Here is a 26,562-nt window from a genome sequence, read left to right on the forward strand (position 1 = left end):
GGGGGGAAGTCCTTTCTATTTTGTGATGGCTTGCAAGAGCTAATCTAGGATCAAATTTCCGAAGGAAATGAGCTTACGTGTTGAAATATTGGCATTTTGTATGGAGAATAAACTAATTAAAATAACAATTTCACTTTTCCACTGTTACAGACTTCCCAGGTGTAAATGTGTTGGAAGATGCATTTTTACTAGAGTTTATTGCTATCTCATAATTGGGCAAATGAATTCTGGGAAAAAATATCTTATACCTGAGTGTGTGTAGATTATTTATATATTCATATATATATTTAGGCATAAGAGATGTAAATCAAGAAACCAGTGTTTTGTTTCTACATATTTTTACATCAAACAGTCTGAAGAATATTCATGCTGTTCAGTATTCTGTATGAATACCTCGTTGTTTTTATCACCTCACTTTAGTACAAATAAAGGAAATATGTCCTCCGCTGAAAATTAAGTTCATGTTAAAAACTACCACTTGCATTTAAAAGTGACGGTTTCATCAAGCTGTAGTTGAATAGAAATCATGGGTGCTTGCATATGTGTGTCACAGGGAAATCTATTTTGGAAATGCCCCTCAGACACGTTTCCCATATAACAGTCGCATTCTGTTTTGTGAGTTCACGTAATAAAAGTGAAGCACGTATTCTGTGTCTCAAAACAAAAATGATTGGTACACATAATTATGATTGATCATAGAACCTGCCTCTTCCAGTGGTCCTTGTAACAGGCTCTTCCATAAATATACGTGGGTATTTTTATGTTTTGGAATATGAAAGCACAATTAGAAAGGGGGGAGAACATTGTAGACTGCTGCCTGAATTATTTTTTTTCCTCTCTCTCCCCTTTTCTTTTTCAGAGGGCACATCTGCTCGATAACACAGAGAGGCTGGAAAGGTCATCTCGGAGACTAGAGGCTGGATACCAAATAGCAGTGGAAACCGGTAAGAATTCTGAGAGTGAGCAAATTGTCTTGCTTATGCACAGCAGTCTTCACAACACATGACATTTCAGGGAAACTTCAAAGGCGAAACAGAGACAGCAGCCCGAGATGTGGTTTACATATTGGGGAGACAATTGGGAGCTTATTTGCGCTTATCTTTTTTCAAGTTAAAAGGCATGACATCTACTGAAAACAGTTCCTGAGGTTTAAAAGTATACATCTGAAAAGAGATGGAATACTTTGTCTAAATTCTACATTTGTCTTAATATGCAGTTACATGTTGTCAGTTTACCCACCCGCAATGATTGCTAGCACACACTGTAGACTCCAGTTGTTTTTGTCTTTTACTTTTATTCATATATGTAAAAAATACCGTTTTCATAAATTTATAAGATATTAACTACAGATGATGTATAACTACATTATCAGCTCAATTTTCTTGCAATCAGTTCAGTGACTAATTATGCAGCTGTTCCTGTGTAATGAAAGAAGTAAACAGACCATACTCCAAAATATACAGATGGAAGAAAATTAAGGGAGAAGGCCCAAATATTGAATTAGTGGGGTTTTTTTTTATTGACTGCAACTTTTCAGTTAGTATTTTTAAAATGTTTTTACTAAGTTTTAGCAATTTAGAGTGGATTTTTTAAAACCAGCAATAGTTAAGCCTCCAATGTCTAATCCCCTTAAATAAAGCTTGTGCAAAGTTACAGAAAGTTTCACAAAATGTATGTTTGAGCAGTGAAGTAATTTTCTGGCAAAGAGTCCCAATTAATTGATGTATTCCAATATCTTTTTAGACCTATTTAAGAGGTAAATTAAGCTGAACCCTTGTAGAGTTAAACATGGTTGTGTTAAATGAATGGTATTACTCAAGTGCCTGCATTTTAATTATTCTTGGCTTAGTGCTGTGCACAGTAATGAAATGGATGTATGGAAGATACAGTGTAGATTTTTGTAGGGTACAAGGAAAATTAATTCTCTTATTCCAGAGGATGACACATTAGTAGAGATGGACATGTGATAGCAATGAAGTTTGCTTTCCTGCAGATTTTCAGGTCTGTTCTACCAATGGCCATAACTTATTTTTTAGAAAAATTATTCCTGATCTGCTTTAGTTGAGCCTGGATCTTTCACAAGGAAACAGTAAAAATCAGACTGATCTTTTGGGGGAAGAGATACCTCGTATCTTTTTGGTACCCTAAATGGAATTTGATGTATAGAGACAACAATCGTTTTATTTCCATTGCGTATCATCAGAGTGCAAATGTATACTTACATGGAAAGGGTGTCCTTTGGTATTAAAATAAGGTGAAACTGCATTGATTTCCGTAGCATAGCACTAATTCACCCCATTTTTGTCTGTCTTTACTTTCCATCATGAGCAGTGATATGTATATAGTTCTTGTTACCAAAACTTTGTGAAGACCAGCAGTGTAGCAATATTATATGATCTATTAATATTAAATAATTTGGAGATAATTAACTCAGAAATACTAACTTCATTTTAATGTAGATTTTTGCAGAAGATTTTTATGGAAACAGATTCATTCTATTTGGTTCCTGGCATGGATCATGATGATTCTAGGTTTGAGTGAATTTAGCTTAATTTGGTGCAGTGAAAGAACTTAAGTTTGGAGTTACTGTATGGTTGCCCTGTGTTGAGGTGTCGTCATAAAATATTTCATTTTGGGAGTTCAATTCATTCTGGAGTTGACCCTGTCTTGCCCTGATTATGACTTTTGTTGCATAAAGATCTTCTCTACATAGCACTGGTGAGGCCACATCTCGAGTTCTCTTTCCAGGTGCAGTGCAAGGGAGACATTGACATACTGTAGTTATCCAGCAAAGGGCCATGAAGTGATTTTAGGGACTGGAGGGAGCATCTTTCATGAGAGGCTGAGAAAGCTGAGACTGTTCAGCCTGGAGAAGTCTGCAGCTGAGGGGAGGGAATGAAGAAGAGGGAGCCAGACTCTTGTCAGTAGTGCCCAGTGACAGGACAAGAGGCAGTGTACACAACCTAAAACCTGTGAAATTCCAGCAGAACATGAGAAAATAATTTCTGAGACTGAAAGAAATAGCCCAGAGTGATTATGGAGTCTCTATCTGTGAGGTTATTAAAAATCTAGCTGGTCATGGTCCTTGGCTCTATGTGGCCCTGCGCTCTATGTGGCCCTGCTTGAACAGGGTGTTGGCAATATTATCTCAAGAGATCCCTTCCCACCTCAGCCATTCTGTGAGATGAGGTGGAAGTGACAATCCTTAAGTATCTATTCTACTTTCCTTATGTGTGTCTTTTTCACAATTACGGATTTGTATGTTGCTTATTGTAATGAAGCTGGATGATTCTCACCTCTGGGATAAGTCACATCTGGGTCTTTCTTATTACCTTAATCAGCAAAAATACATATACTATTTTAACCTGCCCCTGTGATCATCTAAGGATTAATCTGACATCACATAACTAATTTAATGCAATTTCACATTACCATTCCTGAAACTTACCATGATAAATTGGAAGCTTTTTCCTTGTTTGCATCTCTAAATTGATAAGCCCTTTCATCTTATGTACAGTTGTTCACACAAGCTGAGATCTGTTGGAAGGTCTGACTTCCTTCTTTGAGCGGTGCCATTGATTCATGGGCTTCAGTGGTGTCTGAACAGGATGCCACTTATGTCACCATCTCTAAGACACAATCCATCACTGACTGTCAGGCTTTCATAGTTTGTTTGCTATCATTTGTTGGTCCTGAGTGAGGATGCTTAAATCTCTGCAGAAACCTCCTGAAGGGCTAAGCAAAGCCTTTAGTATCTGGTAACCAGTTCCATAGTACTCAAGGTTTACTATAAAAAGGACGTTATTCTAAATATTCATAGGGGTATATTGCAAATTTAACAGACGTTTGAGTAGTTCATTTGGTAGACCAAGTAAGTTCATCAGAGCATTTGCGTTTTAATTGCCTGGGTTGTATTGACACAAGCCCGCATGAGGAAAAGCACTGGGTACATACAGGGAAAACATGAGCTGTTTGGATCTTGACGGTCTCCATTGTTTGTACCAAGTAGAGCAAGTTTTAATAATGGCTGGTAACACTGCAAAGTGCACTCATGCTTTTTTTTAAGTCAAAATATTGTTTTAAGAAAATATTTCTCCTTGTTTTTCTGTTTTTATGGTATCATCTACTTGCTGGTAACGAATGGACAAGCAAGTTTACAGCCTGGGTAGCAGGCGTTTCCAACACCACTCATTACTTACAACACCACATCTTGGTATTATTAATTTCAGATCATTTAATCTGACCATAGAGCCTCAGAATATGAGGAAAAACTTTTAAAAAATGGATTAAAATGGCTGGTTTCAGTCAAAATGAGAGTCCATTGAATTAATCCTGATTAATCACAAAATTCTTTGCGTTTTGGAGGGGGAGACTGCCCAATTCTATTCCCTATGCTTGGATTTCCACAGTATCACGTTGAATGGGAGTTCTGGAAATTTGAATTGAATGAATCAAATTCTGGAACTTCGTTATTTTGCCTGCAGAGTATAGCGTAGTAAGGTGTCCCCTTTTCTGTCGGGTCTTAGATATGTTTGCTCAGACAGGAGTATTTTGAATGATGAATGGTTCAAAACGCTTCATTCATCTTCAGAGATAAAATTGGCATGCAAATGTGGAACACTGTCAAGGAGAAGAAGAGCAAACCTTGTTGTAGGGGACCATTGTAATCTGCAGTTGAATTGCTTTCATTAAGTTCTTCTCAACTGCCAGGTACTTTCTAGGGAAAAGAAAATCTTGGTGTTTATATTATATAGTCTTCACCTTGTTTCATGACAATGTAAGAGAGAAATCCAACCACTGAATGTTGTCCAGGCTTTCATGGCAAAACTGCATTGCAGGTTTGTGGTTCTCCCCCCCACGCCCCCCTCTTCATGAACATGTGATATTTCTATAGCTTTCAGTATGTGTGATTTGACAAGTGTTGAGCTTGCCTCTGTAAGTGATGATTATTGGATATTATTCTGTGGCTCTGAATGTCTCTGAAATATCTGTGCTGCTAGAAGAATTGTAGTTTGTGAGCAATAGGTCTATTCTTTGCAACGAATCTTAAAATTTTATCTTGGCTTCTGTTTTTATGTCCCTTCTATGATATGTAATCATGGTGTTTTAAAGAAAAGAAATCGACGAAAGAAAAACTGTGTCGTTCCATTTACAGCAAGCCCTTCTGAACCTTGACTTTAGGTTGCTTAAAATGTTTGGGGTTTTTTGGGTTTTTTTGGTTTTGGTTTTTTTTTCCCCCAATCCCTACTCTTTGGGAATCCCAGGAATATGCAATTCTGAAACAGTTAAAGGAGAAATATCTCTGAGGAAGAGACACAACAGCTTATTTCCCACCCCTGTGTTACATGAATAATTCTCAGTACTAAAAGGATCCAAGCAAATTTCAGTGGCTTTCACCTGCTGTAATGAACTACAGTCAAACCTTCCTTTCTGGGCTGCACCATAAATATATAATGTATTGTAGCGGTAGCCTAGCTGACAGGCAGATGGTCAGACACACCTCCAAGTGTTGGCAGCCTTCTAGGTGGAAAGCAGATTAGAATCTCATTAGGCAAAGAGATGCGTTTACTTCTTTATGAAATAATAGTAGTTATTGTTTTACCTGGATGCAGAACCAAGTGAAAGTATAGTGAACAGAGCAGTGAAAATCTGTTAAGAGATGCTTATAGAGGGCTCCTGAAGGCAGGAGTCTTCAAGTTTAATGTCTTTAGCATGAGTAGGTAACTGTTTTTAAATAACTGCAGTAGGCTTCTAGTAGGTGTAATGGAATTTGAGGTACTAGAACATTGTCCAGAGCAGCATGCCACAGATTTGGGTTCCCAACTCCTTTACTGATGGAACAACTTGAACCCCAAGCACCTGCACCGAAGGACCTTCTCCCTCTATATTTCATGGGGTGGTTGTGCTGTTCAGGTGTCACAGAGGAGATACACACCAGAGCTGATTTATAATATGTAAAACGTAAAAAATTAAAGTAAGTATATCCACTAAACTCATTTCATTTCCTTACAGTTGCGAGAGCTGGAGCTTGGCTTTTCAGGTAGAAAAAGCATTGCTATGATCAAACTGAAAATTGTTTGCTCAGTTTAGAAAAAAATTTAAATGGCTCCAACATCCAATGCTAATTTAACAAAATGAGAAACCCTAATGTTTATGCATGTAGGGATACATGAGGCTGGTGGAAAGGGTGTTGCTTCTTCTGTGTTGTGATTTTGTGTACTTAGTAATTTGCTTGCATCATTTAATATCACTTGGACCTCCACACCCCTGTTCCAGCTTCAGGTGCATGCATATTCCAATTACATTTGAGCCCCAAATAACTAAGAGTATAGAAATGGAAACCAAGTTTTGAAAATCAGGACCTTGTTTCTAGTGCCCTTTGCTTTAAATAAAAAAAAAAGTCTATTCCTGTCCCAGATATTTACACTTAATATCCACCTATTTCATCTCTAATGAATTATTCATACATGTATATGTGAATACTGTATGTAAAACCTTTCATTAGAGAAAGAGGGCTTCTGAGTTCTGGAGCATATACCAATATCTCCTCCTCAGGTGTTTCTTTGATATGCCAGAACATCTTTCTACTGAAATCTTAAACCAAAGTTTCTGCAGTGAAATGAGTTTTTATGCAGTTTCCAGTCACCATCAGAGGGCTTTCTCATGATCCCCGTTTCTTCTGCTAGCAACAGTATTTCATGTTTCATATATAATTTTTTTTCTTTGCTGGCTGATTTCTATTAAAATCTGTTTATTGTTTCAGAAATTCATTTTGAAGTGGCATATTGCATTCCTATATCTCTAAGCCCCTTGCCCTTCTTCATAGTCTGGGCTTTAAAGTGGGGAGGAGGGAGAGAATTTTGTTTCTGAGTACGTCAGGCCTCAGGAGTATCCCAGCTTTGCATGGTCATGGGAGGGGGGGAAATGTGTTTGGGTAGTGCTGCTGCCTTGTAGCAAAGAGTCAGAAGTGCAGCGAGTTGTTATGGAGAGACCAAACTACTCATTTTCCATTCCTCAGTGTTTTACAGTGCAGCTGTTGATACCAGCAAAGTGCTTTTTACACCTTCTGTTTAAATATTACTTGCTGGTTCATTGCTTGTCCAGTCACCGTGCTGCTCCCTCTGGCTTCATATCTGCCACCTCTCTCCCGGCCCTCATGTCCTCCTTCCCTTGCTCTCGCCCAGCCTTCCCAGCTCTGACCTTCCTAGTTCTAGCTCCAGATTTCTCTTTAATACTTTGCCTCTATCCAGATACTCCTGCACATATTTATTCACGTTCTGGCACCATCCCCGTTTTCCTGTACTTTCTCTTGCAGATTTAATTTGACAGCAGTATGGGTCTTGTATCCTTGTGGTCATGAAAAGTTTACCCAGCAACCCGCCTAACCTTGCCTAGTAGTGTTCAAAGTCTGTTCTCTCAGCTCAGTTGGCCCTCGCGTTGGTGTGTGTTGTTTCAAATGCAGGATATAGATTTTATGTGTATAGTCATACATTTGAAAATGTATAAAGTACTTACCATAAAGTAAGGAAATGGTGAATTTTCAGTATTTAAGTACTGTCCTCTAACTGCCTCAGAGTAGCAAAAAAATACTCTTCCAACTACTGTTTTTTTTTTAAAGATGAGAAAAACTTATTTTGTAGAGTTTTTCCACAGTCTCTGCAGTATTGTAAGACCATTTCTGTTAAAAGCTTATCTTTTAGGTACTCAGCACCTTTCAGCTGGAATTCCAATAAAACGAATGCTTATCTTTCACCTCAGTAGGTTTGAGATTATACCATTAATGCAGCAAATAAGGAATGTCAAAACTCTTCAGATTTGCTAAGGTATAGTAGGAAAAACAGTGATCCATATTTGGTAATTTTGTCCCCTGCTCTGGAAGTATTCCCAAGTTATTTTAATGTTCTCTAACATGCAGGATTTCGTTATTGTGCCACACATCACAGACAACTCATCTTCAGACTTGTTAGGAGCTGGCATCTAGTCAAAGTTAGTTTGTTTCAGACTGACTTTTAGATGAGCAAAACATTGCAAAAACTTCTTAAAGATATGTTCCTATATGTAATAGAAAAGTAGGTTTTAGATTGTGGATTTTTATTCCATCCTAGAATGATGGAGGCATTTTGGTTTAAAAATCATAAACTTCATGCTTAAGTGCTTCCCATGGGCATTCCAGACAAATAATCATATAGGCTGAAATCCAAATACCTTGCACTTGTCATAGAATACCTGTGAATAATATCTGAATTATAAACAGAACTCGGAAGATAACTTTTAAAACACTATTTTACAAGCACCGTATTGGACTACCTCTACTGTGTAGACTATTCTACAGGAAATAACCTCTTATTAAATCACTGAAAACAGCATTTCAGCGTAATCTTCTTTAGTGCTGACCCTCTTTCTTTAAGGTACTTAGTGGTATAAGATGGTGTTTATTGATGAAGGTATTCATTGTAGCTTATTCCTAAATCCATAGCAAAGCTTTTGAAGACTTGTTGTCCTAATAAAAACATCAAGATTTCAAGTTGAGCTATGTGGTTATATTTTTTGGTCTGAAGTTACACTACCTGCTTCTTTGAATTTTGAAATTATTTAGCCTCAGGGAGGTTTCCTCCCTGTAATAACATCTTGGAGTTTATTGTCCGGTTCTGAGCAGGTAATGAAAATTAAAGGGAAGAGGGATTTAAAAAAAAAAAAGTAGCTTTTGTTTCTAGCAGTCTCCAGAAACTACAAGCTACCTTGGATTGAAGGGATAATGGAAAAAGCCTCCAGTTTCTTTCCTCCATATATATAAACTGAAAGAGGGTAGATTTAGATTGGATATCAGGAAGCAGTTCTTCCCGGAGAAGGTGGTGAGGCACAGGAACAGGTTGCCCAGAGAAGCTGTGGATGCCCCATCCCTGGAAGTGTTCAAGGCCAGGCTGGATGAGGCTTTGAGCAACCTGGTCTAGTGGAAGGTCCCTTCCAACCCAAACTATTCTATGAATTTGTTATGTATTCTCCTTCCTCATTTGTATAGCAATCTGTGCTCAGGTGTCACTGAGAGATGTCAGCATTGCATCTAACATACTCTGGTTGTCTCTTAAAGTCCAGACAACCCCTTGCAATAGGTGGACAAAGAATGTGAAGTCATGCCTATAGCAAGGAGATGTTCAACTTGTGTTGGCTAGAGAAACTCTCTTGATCGGGTTTCATATTCTTCCTGAGAAAAATGAGTTGTAGAGAAGTTTTTGAAAAAGTTTCAGATAACTGGGAACTGCTGGTTAGTCTTTAATTGGTAGAATTCAAATCCTGATGTTATCCCTAGACAGTCTTCCCTTGTTCTCCTCCTCCCGTGGTATATCACAACCACTTCTTCTAAACTTTTACAAAGTGAAATGAATTGGTTCCAAGTGATACTGGCTTGTCAGTGACAGTCTGTTACAACCTTTGAAAGACAACAGCTGAATAGAATTACCTGTGTCCACCTTTTGACCTTCAAATATATTAATGCCTTGCTATTTTAATGGCTTCATTTGGTGATTACATTATCCACAGAACATAAGTTGTATATTTAATAAAAGATTGGACTTTGAGTTAGGATTTTTGGTGCCTAAGTAAACAACATGATTTTCAGTAGTTTTTAACAGATTTTTCTCTACATGGACATGGCTGGATTTGCACAGCATGAGGTCTTGTTGGGCAAAGACTTTTTGTGTACAACTTAGATCAAGAAGAAAAGTTGATGAGCTTAGACTTGACAAAATAAAATGCACCCTAGGCTTTCTTTATGTCTCTTGTTTGAAGACTTCTACTTCTGCTTCCTGTCAGGCTAACAGTGTTTTCCTCCAATTGTGCTAAAGAACAAAGTTTACCATTAAAAAATTTATTTATATTGAACATATTTTTCTAGGTAAAGTCAATATCAAAAGGGTTTTCATGGTAGATCATCTTTCAAGTGCAGTATTTTGCCCTTTTATAACTTAGGAGTGAAGAGTTATAGTTACACAAATACTCTTTTTTTCTGGTAGAAGTACAGGGGGAGAAAATCTCAAACTTCTGTCCTCAAGCAAGACACAGAAGCAGATAATTGAAAAACATTGATCGCACCCTGGTATGGACTTACTGAAGAATAACTTATCTAGATATTGTCTCTTTATCTAGTTTAAGTTATATCATAGTATTTTATGCTAATGATTTTACTATCCTGCTTATAAAATAGATTTTCTTCTGTAATTTCTGGTATATGTATTCCAAAAAGTTATCAAAATGTGGCATGTGCAAACATGCAGCTTTGGTGAATACTGAACTTTATGGAAACTTAGTTCAATTGCAGTTAGAATGTCTGCTTGTGAAAGGTGTGTTAGGTGAGGACATAACCTCTGATTTTTGCAAATAAAACTTGGCATCCAAGTCTCTATTTTAAAATCAGGTAGATTGTTTGTATCATCTCGCTTTTGAACAGTGAGGCTTCTCTTGGCCTAATAGTCCATGATATGAATTTTACTTGATTAATAAGTAGATGTATACAAATGGAAAATTTGAAATTAATGACACTCTTAGAGAAAGAGTCAGGAGCTGAATGTAAGAAGCTCTTTAGTGTCTAACTTGATTTCATGTCAGAGTGAGTTCAACTGCTGATCTGCAGTACCAGTCTTCATTCTGAACTAGCACAATAATTTTCTTCAAGTTGTTACAGCCTTGTTTTGAGAAACTACTGCTAGTTATTAGCTACCTCTGTTGTAAGGAACTGTAGACCTATAAAATTGTTGTTCGTGGCTTTGTGAGCTACAATTTCACAACTTTATCTCAGTCTATCATAGGCCACTTATATCTGTCCATTCATGTTTCTCTACATCTTTTGATGGCTTGAGTGTGTCTTCTTTGCAGTAACTTATCTAGTTCAGTGGAGGGTTCTACTACAGGTTCTGTGATGTTGCCAAGTCTTCCCTCATTCCTAATTTCCAGCATCAGCTGTGCATCACCTTATGGCTGTTTTTCTGCCATTGGCTAATATTTACCTCCTATTACTTCACTAACTGCAAAAGTGCAAACTTACAATTTTACATTAAATTTTATACTCTTGGCCTAATCATCACAATTGTAATAAATGCTCATGGTTGTAAACATGCCCAGTTATTAGCAGAGCATAATTATTGACATATTGAAATGAAAGTGTGTGTGTACATGCGTTCATGTTCCTGCTAGGGAGGAGACTTGTCTGTTTTGCTCAGTACATTTCCAAAAACGTTTGCAAGATAAGAACCTTTCCATGAGTGAGTTCGAGCTCGCTGCAATGATGTCTGAATCTGGGCATCATGAGTAGCTAACTGTTGTGGTTTGCATTTTTGTGAAATACCTCACACCATTTACATTTTGTATCTTGCAAAGATAAGCATTGGTGCAAAGGTAGTCTCCTACATCTACTTTGCTGGTCTCTCCGATGATGAATTTTTCCATATTTTATGCCCTCTGTGACTCTAAATATGAAGATTTTGGCGAGTGTTCATGTATTTGGAGATTTGGTTCCTATTTAGTTCTCTTGCAGGATCTAGACAGATAAAACAGTTTGAATAAGAGAATATTTTAGTCTTAGTTTTTTTAATTATTCACATAGATGCAATAAATCTATGTTTTTATTACATGTGTCTTGAAAATATTAATCTGATTTTTATAATGAAGTGTTGCAAGATTTCTGTGTTGAATGTCTTGGCTCTTGACTGCTGTAATAATTGGCTGGAGTGCCATCTTGAGAAATTTTGTGCAAGTGGTTGATTATATTTGCTTTGCTCCATATTTAAGTATTTTTGCTGGTTTAGTGTCATATTTTATGGTGGTGAAATATCAAGTAGGGAAGCAGTAAGAATGAAATGTAGATACCACATACTTTTTTTTTTTCATTATTTTAATTTTTAAAATTAACTACTTTCAATTTTATGGGAGGATGTATTTTAAAGCCAGTCTAGAGGCTATGATATTTTCTTAAATGAGTCAGGTGGAAGGGTTTTTATTGCTTGCACCATAAAATACTCTACACAGCAAAAAAATTCTATCAGCAGCATAAGCTTTATAAATATGTCATGTGCTAGATTAAGTATTTACCATAAGTGTTTATAACAAATGTTAATTTAAACATTGTCCCTAATTTTTGTCATTCTAGTTTATTGTGCTGAAAAGTTGTTGTCTTAGTTATCTTAGATTTTAAATAACCCAGCAGATGCAGAAAAAAATGTGGACTGATTCATGGTGATTTAAGAAGTAGATGAATTGTTACAAAATGAGCAAGTCTGCTCCACTCTTTTAAGTTCATATTAAAGGTGGACAGGATGAAACTTAATTCAATAGAAAAAAAAATGCTCAGGGTTCTGGATTAGATATAATAAATTACGGAGCTGTGGTTAGGATTTGTCGTCTTTTTGTGAATTAATTGAGCACATGAGGTACCTAAATCATACAGAAGAAAACAATACTAGATTATAGACCTGCTTTACCATTTTCTGAAGTAATTGTAGGCATTTAACTTCATCTTCCAAGAAATTCTGATGTTTGAAAGATTTTCCTTTGGTGGAAGTTGGCATGTTTTAATGGCTATGCAAAGAGAGTGAGTGTTTCATTAAGAAAATAATTTAAACTGGTGGTTCAAAATAAGATTGACTGCAGTTATTTGATTGCAGGTTTTTACTTCTAAATTAAATCAAATGTGTATTTCTGTATGTTTGTAAAGAGCAGTGCATACTATTTTACTTCATTTTCCTCTTAGTTACATAAATAGTTATTTGGATAATCATATTTCTTAAAACATTCTAGAGCAGACCATTCGTAATTACAAAGGACCTTTTATTCATCTATAATGCTCTGCATAACACTTGCACCATTATATACACATTTTATCTGGAAACTACTAAGTTTTGGTAGCAAATGTATGTTTAAATATTTGCCTTGTAGATTTACAAAATTTGTAGCAAAATTTTGATATGGTCAGGTATAATATTGAATTGACACTGGAAATAGCTTTATATTGTGTCCTGTTGTCTTGTATCTTTGCTTGCTGAAATGCTCGAAGAAAGGTACTGTTGCCAAAAAACAGATGACCCATGTTTTCACTCTTATCTACAACACAGGTCTGGAGTCTGAATATTAGTAGTTTTAGTTCTGAACAGTTTGTGGACTACCAGCCTTTCTGTTACAGCTTATTCAGGCATAAAATAACACTTTCTGCTTTGCATAACGGTGATCATATAATGTTCTTAAATTGTAAAGTTTTGCAAATGTGCTGAATTTTATTACTTCTGCAGTATCCTTGCTAGCCGTTTTAAGTGGTTCCCAGTAAAATGGGCACTAAGCCTTGCTTGTGCCGTAACTGTAATAGTATCCCTCCACACAAATACAATACCTTAGAAATCTAATATGTAACTACTGTATTTTGGAATGTTACATTATTGACGGTTTGTTATAATGGAGTGCCTAGCTGCAAAAATACCTCTATCAGCTTGGCGTTTCCTGAAATTTATTTCCTTCCCAGTAGTTTTCCAAGAGTCCACTCAGAACTTCATTGATATCTGCCAGTGTAAATTATCAGGAGACTAATTACTCACTCCTGAATTTTCTTTAGATGTGTGAATGCTTGAGTAAGAAACTACAGATCAGAAAAAAACATAGTGAGATTATACAAGGGCCTGATGCAAAGTTGGTTTAAGGCAGTAGGACAGTTTCTCTTGATTCTGCTGGAGGTTGAGTTGGAAAGAATGAGGCATAAGAAAGTCCACGACTATTATTTGGCTACTACTTATCGGCTTATTTTATTTTCTTATTTGAATTTGGTAAAATATGTCAATGTCCACTTGATAATAGGTAGCCTCTAAAATGGATTAACTTTTGGTGTTGGGAAATAATGCCATGAATGACCACTCTGTGCTTGGGAGACAAAGTTCAGAACTGACGATACAGTTCATGAAGTCAGTACTTTAGATTTAATGTAAGGTTTTGAGTGTTTGAAAACTGTTTGAAAATTATCCAAGTAGACCCTGTTTTTAACTTCTAATATTTTGGGGGTTTTGTATCATGTCAAATACAGTGCTTTCTTATCTCCAAAGACTAAATTTGCCCATTTTGCCTATGTAATATTTATATATGGATAGGAAATAGAAGTCAGTATCCAGATTTGTTGACCCCTGAGATATAATATTGACCTCAGTGAGTATTAACTTCTCAGATCAATAAATGCTGTTATTGACCTCAAAGAAAAATCGATAGCAGCTTGTTAATTTGCAAACTATGACTGCAAGAAAATGGTACACATTTTGTTCTTCATTATCACCTATTTATATCTATATTTTAACGCCTTCAGTATTTCCACCTAGAGATCATCATGTCAAAACATTTCAATCCTGGCTGTTAGAAGGTTGGGGAGACAAGCATTATACATTATGGAATAATTGATGAGCAGTACACGTTATTTCCCATATCTCATGAAAATAATACCCTGAACAGTTGTATATCACCTGTGTTGTTTTCCTTTTTTGGGTAGTCCAGTTCATTTCATTTCATTTTCTCTGGTGCACTTCATCAAAACATTGCATAAAAGTACTATATTTTAGCTGCCAAAAGAACATTTTTACATGAATAATAAGAGGGATGAAAGACTGACTACTGGAAACGAGGAGACTGAAAGTGATCGCTATAAAAATCATAATTAATATACAGTAGATTTTTCCTATTTGCATAAGGATGACAGGTTTCTAGGCAAGAATCTTCTCTGCAGCAGGCTGAAATACAGTGTGTGAGACTCTAACAAAGAAAAAAGTTTTAAATGACAAAGTATTGGTGGAGAGATGTTGTTTTGTATCATAGCAGGTTTTGTATATAAACACTGAAATGTCAGGTTTTACATAGTTTGAAATGCCTAAAAAATGCCTATTGCTGAAATTCAAATGTCATAACAGTTTTTCTGCATATATATAACTTTGATATTTAAACTTAAAAAGCTCATAAATGATTTAATATTACTTTGGCCTTGTTATGATCCGACTGCCAAAAAAGGCAGGGGCTGATTTTTATCTGGTCTGGAGAGTGGTGTTTTCATTCACAGAAGACAAAGCGCAAGTCTTTCAGCCTTTTACAGCCATTTATTCTGTCTGATACATCTGCAGTGATCTTGGCAAACTGATTCCTATGTTTAGAAATCTTTTCCTTCATTAAATGATGGCATGAGAGGTATTCACGTGCAAAACTAAGGCCATAGTTTAATTTTTACAACTACTGAATGACTGTGGGTTTTTTGCCAGTTTGATGACTATATGATTTCGTCCTTTAATATCACGATGTCCCAGAACTTCGTTTGTGAATCCATGTTACCCTCTTGAGAGACAGAGTCAATGGTATTGTACTCATTTTGTAGATAGGCAGACCAAAGGATAATGAGGTTAAAAAAATAAAAATAAGAGGGCTAGATTAACCTCTGAGGTTCAGACAGATGATGCTGAAGATGACTGTGGTGATTAGGCAGCCTTTTCTGTCTTAGAGAAGTCCTGAATGGTCAGGAAACATCTGTAAGTTCATATAGAAATCCCAAGTAGTAGGAAGATTTCCTACTTCTCCCCTTCATGTTTTGAGTCACCTTTGAGTAACCAGAGAGTTTGGATCTTTACAAGAGATCAAAGCAGAAATGATGGAGTAGGTGTTGAATTTGGGGGGGTGGGAAGTTCATAGTCACATCAGAGGAGCAGAGACATCATGTCAGTCTTACATTATAATATTATCTCTCTTCAGCCCACAGATTGCAGGGTACCACCCAAACATTCCAAGTGCCAAATTGTCCATGGTCTAGCAGAATTTTAGTAGTAGAACTGGGAATAAAGTCAGAGACAACCAGACAAATGATTGTGTGAGCCAAATACAGCTTCTTGACTGCAGGCCACTTACTTTTCAACCTGTATGTTACCTAGTCGGCTGAGGAACGCTGTGCTACAGTGCCTGGATCTCAGCACGACCCCTGGTCGTGGGATTACAGAGGATAGTGCTGGTGTCAGTTCTCATGGTGCCTTAATGGCTGCGTGGCACCTGGTGAATTCTCTGCTCTGGAAGTGTTGTCTTTAAGGTGTACTTGAGTTCAGGAGAGGGCCTTATGAATTTAACCTTCCAGTCCTCTGTTACGAACATCTAATGCCTTATTTTCCTTTTTAATATTCTCTACAATCACTAGGACTGTTTACTTACCCGATGAAAAGCTCTTAAGACTGACACTAGGGCTAACTTAGCCAAAAGAGAAGGAAATAGAATATAATCTACAATGCTCTAATTTTTAAAAGTCCTGTTCAGAATCTAGCATATGTCGTACGCCAGGAGGAGTTCAGTTTATACCTATAAAATCACTGAATTTAACTTCTCAATAGATGCCAGTGATGGCAGAGTTACTGATTTCCATAATTGAAATGTTTTGAGATTTTGTGCTAATGGTCAGTGGGGCAGAAGCTAGTAATGTTATGAGATGAGATGTTCTCCTCAGCCTCTTTGTGAATTACTTTTACTCTCCCCATTTTGCTTTATTACAGGAATTTTCCATTTACTTCCTATTTTGGGGAAAAGTCTCTACGTTATTAAAGTATATAAAATATTTGATGCCATAAAATGGATCTATTTTAGTTTGATAAACTAGAAATATGCTGCGCTGTGAGGGTCATAGCTTATAATACATACTGTTAGTACTTTTTCATTTTTCTGTATTAGGAGATTAGTGAAAAATAAGCTCTATCAATTAAGTTTTATTGCGAAATTATCTTCAGATGTACAGCAGTGAAGATGATATTGAGTGATAACACTAGAGTGGATTTTATATAAAGCAATTACAGCTTGAAAACCGCAATCTGAATGAAAATATTGCTCAGGGTTTTTTGTAATCTAGCATTAATACCAAAAAACTCTTCCTTTAGAAAGTGCGTAAATTACCTCTATTAAACACAAGACATTCCTAAGGTGTTGATGTGTGCTATTGACTGAAAAATACTTAACTGATACCTGATTTCTCTGCTCATGCTTTGGCAAATCTGTAAAGTACATATAGGTGTGTGGTTCCCCCTCTTAAGATGATTCTCTGTTTATAATATTACCATGTTTTCCTGAAGATATTACTTGGTTTATGCAAATACCAATGTTCTTAATTCAGAAATTATTTTATGTAGTTGCACCTCAATGCAATGAATTTTTTTGCGTTCTTAAAAGCAATGATTTACCCTGGGAGAATAAGCAAGCCTTTTTCACAGTGCAATGTAATACATATAGCCGCATATGTTTCCTTGACATGTTGTTCTGGAGTTGAAAGCGGATCGAGCTTTGCAAAATTAATTTCAAGATCTTCAGAAGTGAATTCTTTAATTCTGCTCATAGTGAATGAAATCTATGTGAATGCTCAAATCATTCCTATGATAGTGTTCCACTTTGCCGTCCCACCTTTGGGGGCACAAGCAGCCTCTCAAAACACATAAAGGACTTTGTTGATTTAGAAAACAAATTCAGTTGTTCAAGAGCTGCAAAGCAGTTCAGTCCCTACTTAAGGAGTAGGGAATTTTGCATATAGCATTCACTACTTGTTTTTGAATAGCATACTTCAAAATGTTTTATTGTGTGAATGTGCAAGAGAAGTAGCCCTGCAAACTGCCCAATTTGGAATAAACTGAACAGTACCTTAAGGAAGGTCAAATAATTTCAGAAGTGAATCAATTGTACTCCATTGTTTCATTTTTTGATAGTTTGTGGCTCTGACTAAATCTCCAGAGATGCCAGGACGAATCAAGACAATTGAGGCAAGTGGTTACAGGTTTCCAGCCTTTCAAATTGATCAAATTGAAACAGCCCATTAGGAATTGATTTAAATCAGTTTAGATAAGCTCAGTCTTAGTCCTGGGCCTTGAGGCTTTGGCTACTGAAAGTTCACTTGAAGCTGGACATATACCAGCTCCACAGGCCATCAACTTTATTAGTGTGGAGATAAGCTGATTAGGTCTTGTCAATCAAAGGTGCCAATATCTCAATTGAGTGTCTCTCCCAGTCTTTTTCTCCTTCTTTGTTGCCCGCTTCAATGCCTTTAAAAAAAGAGAGAGAGAGACAGCAAGCAAGAGAGAGATGTGTGGTATGCATCCCCCTGGTTGCCACCAAGCAGGGTGCAAGGGTACTGTGATGATGTGATGACTATATTAAAGAAGACATCAATTTGTTTTAAAGTGTTTTGATTTTTTATGGTGGCATTAAGAGAGAGAACATTGTGGTTGCAGCTTTACTAGAAAGCAAAGAGTTCTAGAAGGAAAAAAAAAAACCCATAGTGTTTCTTTGAAACCTACCGGGTCTTTGAGTCTTGCTGTGCCAATGGGCGCTTAAGTGCTCCTGTAACTGGCATGCTCTGATCCACCACCAGCTTAGGTACTATTCTTCTTTCCAAATTATTCATTTGTATAAAATGAAAAGATTTGTGGATGTTTAATCCTTGCAGAAGTAATTTTAAGTGTTTTTTAAATATAGCTGGTTTGGGAAATGTTTTGGTTATGCCAATAATGAGCACGATAGATTGTAACAGTCTGGGAAATTACAGCATGAATTAAGGTCAGGTTAGAACATATGCAGTGACCCTCTCCCTGAAAATGAAGCTATACATGCACTGCTATGCATGCAGGTATTTGCATCTTTGTAGGGGAAAAACCAGATAAACGGAACATCAGCTGTAAAAATCTAATAGTGCAGGGTTTTAGCGTTAGGCTTCATCATATAGTTAAAGATGGTATAGAGGAAAAACTGGGCTTTTGTTCTTCACATCTGAAGTTTGCTCACACCATGCCTCCCTCATACTTCAAATGCAAACAACAGAAGCCCGTCCTTTTCTTCGATCACCCTACACTCACCACCCAATGAAGGCTGAAGCTACAGTGCTGCAGAACTACATTGCCACACTGGATTATCTCTTTATCAGTTATTCTTCACTCCACTGTATCAATTTTCCACTAACCAATCAGACACTCCTTTTAGAAAAGACTGTTTGACTATTTCTTCTAGATAAATGTATTTATAGCTACACTGATCCACACAGGCAACTCATGTGCTACATGTCTTGAGGACAGAAAGGGAATTACTTGCTCCTTCCAGGAGACTTCAAGTGTGTCCCCTCCAGTTCATGCTGCTATTTGAGGATATTCCAAGGAAAAAAATCTAGTATTTGTGTGAAGATCTTAATTACTCACTTAGGCACTGGAGTTCAGCTAGAACTCTCCTTGACACTGGGAACTGCAACACTGTCTATTTACATAAAACAGAAAGATGCTCTTTTCTAATCTCACCTTTGTTTCCTGCCAGCCATTCTTGCCAGCTCCCTGTTCCGTCTGCATGCGGAGAGGGAAGTTAATAGCCAAATTTAGCACAAGGAGGACATCATAACTGTAAGCTGTCTGCATTAGCCAAGTAGGAATTTTCTTTTGCCATTCCCTAAAAAAAGATAAAATGTTCCAAGCAGGTTTAAAGACAATTATACAGAAAGAAATTGTAGAGGACAGTAGCCTTATTGCCTTCTGGTAGCTAATTAGAATTCGTCCGTGTTTGGGTGGTGGTGTTGAGCTGTTTTGTTGTTGGGGTTTTTTTTGTTTTTTTGTTGGGGTTTTTTGGGGTTGGGTTTTTTTTTTTCCCTCCTGTCTTATACACTGTTAACAGTTCTTATCCTGCTGTTACAGTCAATCGGAAGCAAATGGTTTTTGAGAAGTTATTGAAGGAAATCTATCTAGCAGACCACTAATCAAATGACACACCTTTTCCCTAACTTCCCATATTATCTACTTCCCATATTGAAATCACTATCTCAATGTTTAAAATCTCATTTTGAAGCCTAAAAAGAAATGTATTGGAGTTCCAACTTGCCCATTGATTGTCTGGCCATCAAAGTCTTGGAAAACCCGTTTTATTTACTTCTTGTGCAGAACTGCACAGCATGTAACTGAATCAACAGTACAATAAACATGGTGGTAATATTTGACAGTAATCAAGTATTTCATGATAAGAGTGGATAGCATGGTCATGAGTTCCAAGTAATTTGTACATTATTAAAAATAGGGTGGGCTCAACTTGTATTTATAGATGGAACATGTATTTTGCCTTGGCAATTCGGAGAGTGTTAAAAAAATACTTTTATCTCTTCTTTCAGTCAAGTAGCAAGTGGAGGAGCTGTGCTCTGTCTTAATGGCTGAGTCTAATGTAGTTTGATTGCTGTATTTCAGCAGGCCCTTCAGTTTATACTTAGATTCAGCTTAACATAAGGCCATAGATGACAGTAAATACAATTTCTAGAAAGATGTGTTAACCAAATAAGCGGGGATTTTTGGCAAGTTTTAACTTTAGGGCTACAGCTGCTACTGAAGTTATTTGAAGTTTGCATCATATATGTACTGTATTTGGGGATGAGTGTGCCTAATGAAAATTATATATGCTTGTAAACATCCTCCCATTGTTATTTAATAAAAGCAAATCTAGAACATTGCCGGAAGGACTTGTATGTTAAGGCTCTCTTTGACAGCAGATTTGTAATGTTCTTATTGGAAGTGCTTAAAAGTCATTTAAGGAGGGTCTGTAACTTCGAGGCCACCATCTTGAGGGAATGGTTTCAATGTAGTGACTCAGTTTGGGACATAAAAAGCTGGCAGTGCTTAGGTTTGGGAGGTTTTTTTTCTATGGAAATTTTATTGTTAAGCAACCAAGAAACCCATTCAGTTCATGGCATCGTTACAGCTGAGATGTGAAAGCTTGAAAATATCTTCATCAGTACACTCTGTTTCCATTGTGTTTGTTTCTTTTTTTCTTTTTTAAACAAATGACATTTTATCACTGATTATTTCATAAGCAGCCGATGAATGTGTTTAAGTGAGGTAATGTAAGTAAGAAAATAAGAACTGGAATTAATTACTCTGTGTACATGTACTCCATGTACTCCTCTCACAGAGTTCCCCAAGCCATCTTCTAGAGAGATTTACTATGTATGTGCTGATTAACGTGCAGAAGTATATTGCATATATGGCACTAGAGGCCAGGTTAAAGGTATCCTCTGTGAACTATCAACAGAAGCAAAGATGTTTTAGTATTTAAAAAAAAAAAAAAACCCAACAATATTTGTTTTGTGTTCTTCCTTGGAGGTTAGTCCATCTTCAAGCGTTAGAGGGCCACAAGTATCCATTTTCCCTGTTTACCCTGCAGCTTGCCACTTTTCTAACCAGGGAGAAATGTAAGTGAATATTGGAAAGTAGAATCACTATTGCCTAAGCTTCCTTTTCAGAAGTCTCTTGGTTTTAACAAATTTGACAGAAAATGTAATTCAGAAAAAATCCTTCCTTTTAACTTTTTAAAATCATATTCTAGAATTGTGGGGTAATGCAACTCTTCTGCTTTTAGAACAACATTCAGATGTCTTTGATGTCTATGTTTTGGGAATTCTTATTACCTTAAACACAATTACTTTCAGGAAAAGTCCTACGAGGAAGGAGGATTTTTTTTAAACGGGAGAATAAATTAAAAAAAAAAAAAGAAAACAAAAAAGGGAGAGAGGGAGGAAAAATCTTTTCCTGTTTCTTCCCTGAGGCTGAACTGTTTATCACTCCATCCTTGTTCGATAGAAGTGAATTTTATAATAAAATTTTCCCTAATCGGGCTCTGTCAGTGAGGTGTCTTATCGTGGGGAGGAAAATGACACCGATCCTATCGAAAACAGAGACGATGTCACAGTGTCCCCAATCACAGCTACTCAGCTTCCATATCTACCTTCTCCACAAACACCAAGCACTGCTTTTTCATAAGAACATCAAAACCTAGCGAAGTCATTAAAATTGCACCCGCGTAGAGTTGCAGGGATCAGCCGCACTAGCGCAAAATGGGATGTGGGAAAACAGACTCTCTAAATGTGCTAATTCCATTGTCACGTGTTTACGGCTTAATTTTAATCAGTTAAAAAAGCCACACATTGCAATAAATTGGCATTATCTTCTGTGACACCAGAGGACACAGTTGGTTCAAGGATTTAGAGGGTCGCTGGCAACAGTATATAGTGTTACAGACAAAGTATTTTTACGCTTGAACTACGGTAGCTAAGGTGCAATCCCCAGTTAAGACTGCAAACAAAGACTATAACCCACACAGTACTAAGTTCAACATGCAGACCACCTTCAGCCTGGAGACGGTGTAGAATGCTAAACTTAATATTGCTGAAGAACGTTTTCTAATTTAATGGTTCAAGGTAATTTATTGGCCACTACAACTGAGGTTGCAATTCAGTAGAGTTCCCTTATGTGTCCTCTACCATAATGAAGAAAGATCTATTGGAAAAATCCCTTTGCTGTATCTGCATTCAGTTTCTAAACTGATGGTGCTTGTTTACATTCTGCCATTAGATTTCTTCCTCAGACCTATGCATTCCATTTTCTATTCCTCTACTCGCGGAAATGTCGGTAAATCAGGCAACACAAACTGAAATGTGATAGTAATACTGCTGCTTCCAATGAAAGGTTCATGGAAAGTTTGTTTTCTAATTAGGTAGTATCACAGGTCACATGAGAATTGTACATGGTATCCGTCTCTACTCCTCCCATTTTCTTTCTTTTCCTTCCCCCCTCCCCCTTAGACTTTTTCTTTCTCTTGAATATGGCTGATCAAAATCTTTATAAGCAGCAGGAGAATTATTTTCTGTGGAGCAGTATGATCTAACTAATAAACATCCATTTCAATAAAACCGTGCCTATACAAGTTGTCTAGTTTTATTTCAATGGATCAAACATGAAAAGTGTGTGTGACCGGTTTAATTGTAGAATGAGCAAACAGAAAGCAACCAAAGAAACAGTTGGGGCAGGAATTCAACTTGTGCTGAATAAACAGCTCCTTCTAGCATGTGAGCACGTCTGTAGCCGAACGCAAATGTCTGTCTGAAACCGCGCTAAAGAGCACTGCTAAATAAGTACAGAGTCCCTACTGCAAGAAACAAGATGTGTTTAGTGTGGGATGCAGGTCCTCACTCTGCTGTTTCCAACATTTGAGATTTTGGCTTGAACAATTTGGTGCCAAATATGTAGCATAACATTTCCATGCATTTTAAGCACTCCATGCGCTTAAAAAACAAACATGAAAATGGGCAAAGAAACTATTAACAGTCAATGATGAAGAGTATTAGCAAATAAAATGCAATTAGTATACGGATGTCTTTTGCTTATAAAGAAAGAAGATCATTTGACCTATATGGAAATAAACCTGCAAAACTGTTTTAAATGGAAAACAAAGGGACAATGTTATCTGAGTTTGAGTTAAATCCAGGCGTTTGTCATTAATTGCATGTTTATAAAAAAAGAGAGTTGCTAACAATGAAAAAACAAAATCCTTAAATATATTAAAAAGGTTTTACACACTACAAATTAAAGAATTCTTAAATAAGTGAAACATTGAAACTGTCTGATTTTTCTGATTTTAATATCTATTTCTCTGCTCCCAATTACCAATTTGGGTTTGTAACATGGCAAGCTATGGTTTTTGCACTTCCTACCTGCTTAAACAGCTTGAGTAAATATGCGGGGTCTTTTTATTAGGATAATAGAAAAAAAGAATTGAGTGTAAGTATAAAACACTGTTCTCTTCTATGTCTGGATTAGCAGCGAACTCTGCATGACAAAAAAGAGACTTCTTTATGTCAGTGTACTTGGCTTCATAAAGACCATTATGACTTTGTTCTCTACAGCAAAATACAAACATCTAATTGTTTGAAAGATTTTACTTGAGAGTTTTGCCACCAAATATCTCTGGCTACGTGCTTGTACTCTGTTGGGAGGAGTGATACAGTTTTTTTCTTAAACGCTTTTTATTTTTGTTTAAAATCTGGTAAATTAGCTAGGGGAGTGTTTCTTTAACTAAAGAAAGTGCATTGCTTGCAGATTTTCCCAGTTCAGACCCCCTAAGATAGTTCAACTCACTTATAACAAGTGATACAGGTCGTGACATACCGTGGCCCGGTTTGGGACATCCACTTTGAGTGGCACTATAACCTGTCTGAAAATTATTACCCAGCTCTTGAGAGGCGTGAGCGGGTCAGTCTCTCCCTCTCAAAACATCCCGATTTTTCCAATCCACAGTTAGGTCCTGGTCTGTAACTGGTTTGTGAGCATATTTAGGTGGAATTACTGAATTTGGTTGCTTTGAACCGAGTGAGGGTTCGGGTGGGGAAGTGGGAGAGCTAGTTCATGTATAGGAGGGGAATATGTGTTGGTGCTTGTATTTGTATGCTGCTGTGCTAAAATTTTTAGCTTATCACTTTATATTGCTGAACATAGTAGTGAAATATTTTACCCTGAATATATCGCTTTGAAAACAAAAGTGCAAATCTAAGTAGCTATTTTGTCTCTGAAAAGATGAACACAAAACAACCAATATTGATGTACCCAAATGTGCATTTTAAAGGTTGTGAGGTGAAAGCATATTTATATATATATATTTATGTTCTGTAGTAACTTTTTTATAGGTGTGAAAAACATTGTTTCAGATCTAGTTTTACTGAAAAATGCCAAAAGAATCGATACTTGTTTAAGAATTCTACATAGAATCACTTGAGTTGCATCTTTTTATGTTGTGGATAATTTCGTTAATTTGGAACTCTAAGCATGCATATTGTATTAAAATAGACTTTCATTTATGCAGCCATTCACTTTTGTATGCTGAAGGTATGTTTGCTTATCTAAATGCAAGAAAACCAGAGGGTTGGCACTCATTTATGAAACTGTAAACTTCTTGTGTTATACTTTTGCACACATAGGCTGCGCCATTGAGCCACCAGTCAGATAAAACTGTTTTCCTGGTATTGTGTAATGGGTGGAACTGAAGATGTACTTAACAGAACTGGATATCAGCATCTTTTTGTGTTTGTTACCATAATGGAATTTGGGGAAAATGCAGCATGTTTCTAAGTACCTACTTGTAACGTTAGTCAGTGTCTTATAAGTTTGACCCCATTAGTTGTTTTTTTTTTTTTGTATCCGTAAATGTGCTGTAGTTACTTTTTAGTACAGTGCTTATAACACAGTTATTTGTTCTTTTGAAATGTATATCAATTTCCTATTAAACATTTATCTGCATACCAGGGATATTAATAATAAATTTACTAAAAAAAGCATCTGGCTCTATTTGAGTTAAAAATATAGTGTTAATAATATGCAAGTTGTTAGAAGGTGGTTTTCCTGAACAGGATTTAAACTTAATTCATTTCAAAAAGGTGTGTGTTACTCTAATTAAAGTAACTTTCTCAAAATGTGTAAGGGTACTTATATATATATGTTTGTGTATATATATACACACACATATGACCACACTTTTAATTTAGGTTTTGAATTTGATCCATACTGTAAGATCAACCAATTAACCTCTCTATCTGTGAAAGGGATTTGAGAAGTCAAAGTGAATATTATTGCTGCTCATCTAATTGAAGATGTAAAATGTCCTGTAAGTCTAGGCAAAAGATTATTCTGTTCTGCTTAATTTGTAATACACATTAGTAATATATTTGCATAAACACTAACCACATCTAATATGGGGGGGGTGGGGGCAGGATCTCTGAGCAGCGTGTTTCCTATTTTTAGTTTCTTGGGGTTTGTTGTCTTTCAGTGTCAGATATTTGGTATTTGTACTTTTTGAAACGTTACAATACATGAAGAATGTAAGCACGTTTATATGAAATTAACAGTCACGTAATGATATGAATGCATTAGAAAAAGAGGGAATTACCTTCTCTAATGGAACTATTAAACCTTCAGTTAATAACTCATTAGTGAGACAAACTTCATACTCTAGATCTGTGATGTACTGTTAAAAGCCCTGTATCTGTTTCAGAAAATGTTCTGTTTAGAAATGTTTTATTTTTAGGTGCCAGTTTGTTTTATGCAGATAGTCTCTATTTTTTTTCTGACTGTTGTCATTATAACTGGGTTTGTGTGTGGCCATGTGTGTGTTCTGTGTATGAATCTTTGTAGAGAAGATAGGGTTGGTGGTGGGGGGAAACATGCAATCTTAAATCACTTGCATCTTTGAAATCCTGTTTTGTATTACTGTAGCTGGTTTTAATTTCTTGTCAATGCGGAATCAGGATCCAACTTACCTGAAACACAAATTCTACTTGGTCCTGATAAGATCACTTATTATGAAACAGAATACATTTTTAAATGGTTATTTAAAAAACTCTTTAATATTAATTTCAAATGTTACAACAATATAATGTACTTCCGTTTTACTTTAATGTGATTCTATCCGGGTATTATTCTGACATTTTTATAAGTTCATGTGTAGTGATGTCGTAGTTTTTCATTACCAATGTATAATGATGTATTCTGAAAATGTGCTGTCACTTAAATGAGTATATACTTAATTTGTTTAGGAGACATATGTCTGTGATCACTAAAAAAGAGCATTGCAGAAATTACAGTCTAAAGAGCAGCAGACAGTCATTAGGTTCTGAAACATACCTACCTTGTATATATAAAATAATTACAAAGTAATCAGAAACTTTTCCTTGTTTTCTAGTATATTAAAGAGGTGTTGTATAGA

The 26,562-nt window shown here is 36.4% G+C and overlaps 1 protein-coding gene across 1 annotated transcript in view; it reads left to right on the plus strand.

Annotated features, from left to right (window-relative positions):
* Positions 1-26,562, plus strand: part of VTI1A (vesicle transport through interaction with t-SNAREs 1A) — a gene marked incomplete at its 5' end in the record, with an annotated part of 98,648 nt that overhangs the window by 64,316 nt on the left and 7,770 nt on the right. Inside the window, one exon of the mRNA XM_010148491.1 lies at positions 860-944. Coding sequence (XP_010146793.1) covers positions 860-944 — 85 coding nt within the window. The remainder of the gene's footprint in view (positions 1-859; positions 945-26,562) is intronic.

Source organism: Eurypyga helias, unplaced genomic scaffold, assembly GCF_000690775.1.
Source record: "Eurypyga helias isolate BGI_N326 unplaced genomic scaffold, ASM69077v1 scaffold13610, whole genome shotgun sequence".
Lineage (NCBI taxonomy): Eukaryota > Metazoa > Chordata > Aves > Eurypygiformes > Eurypygidae > Eurypyga > Eurypyga helias.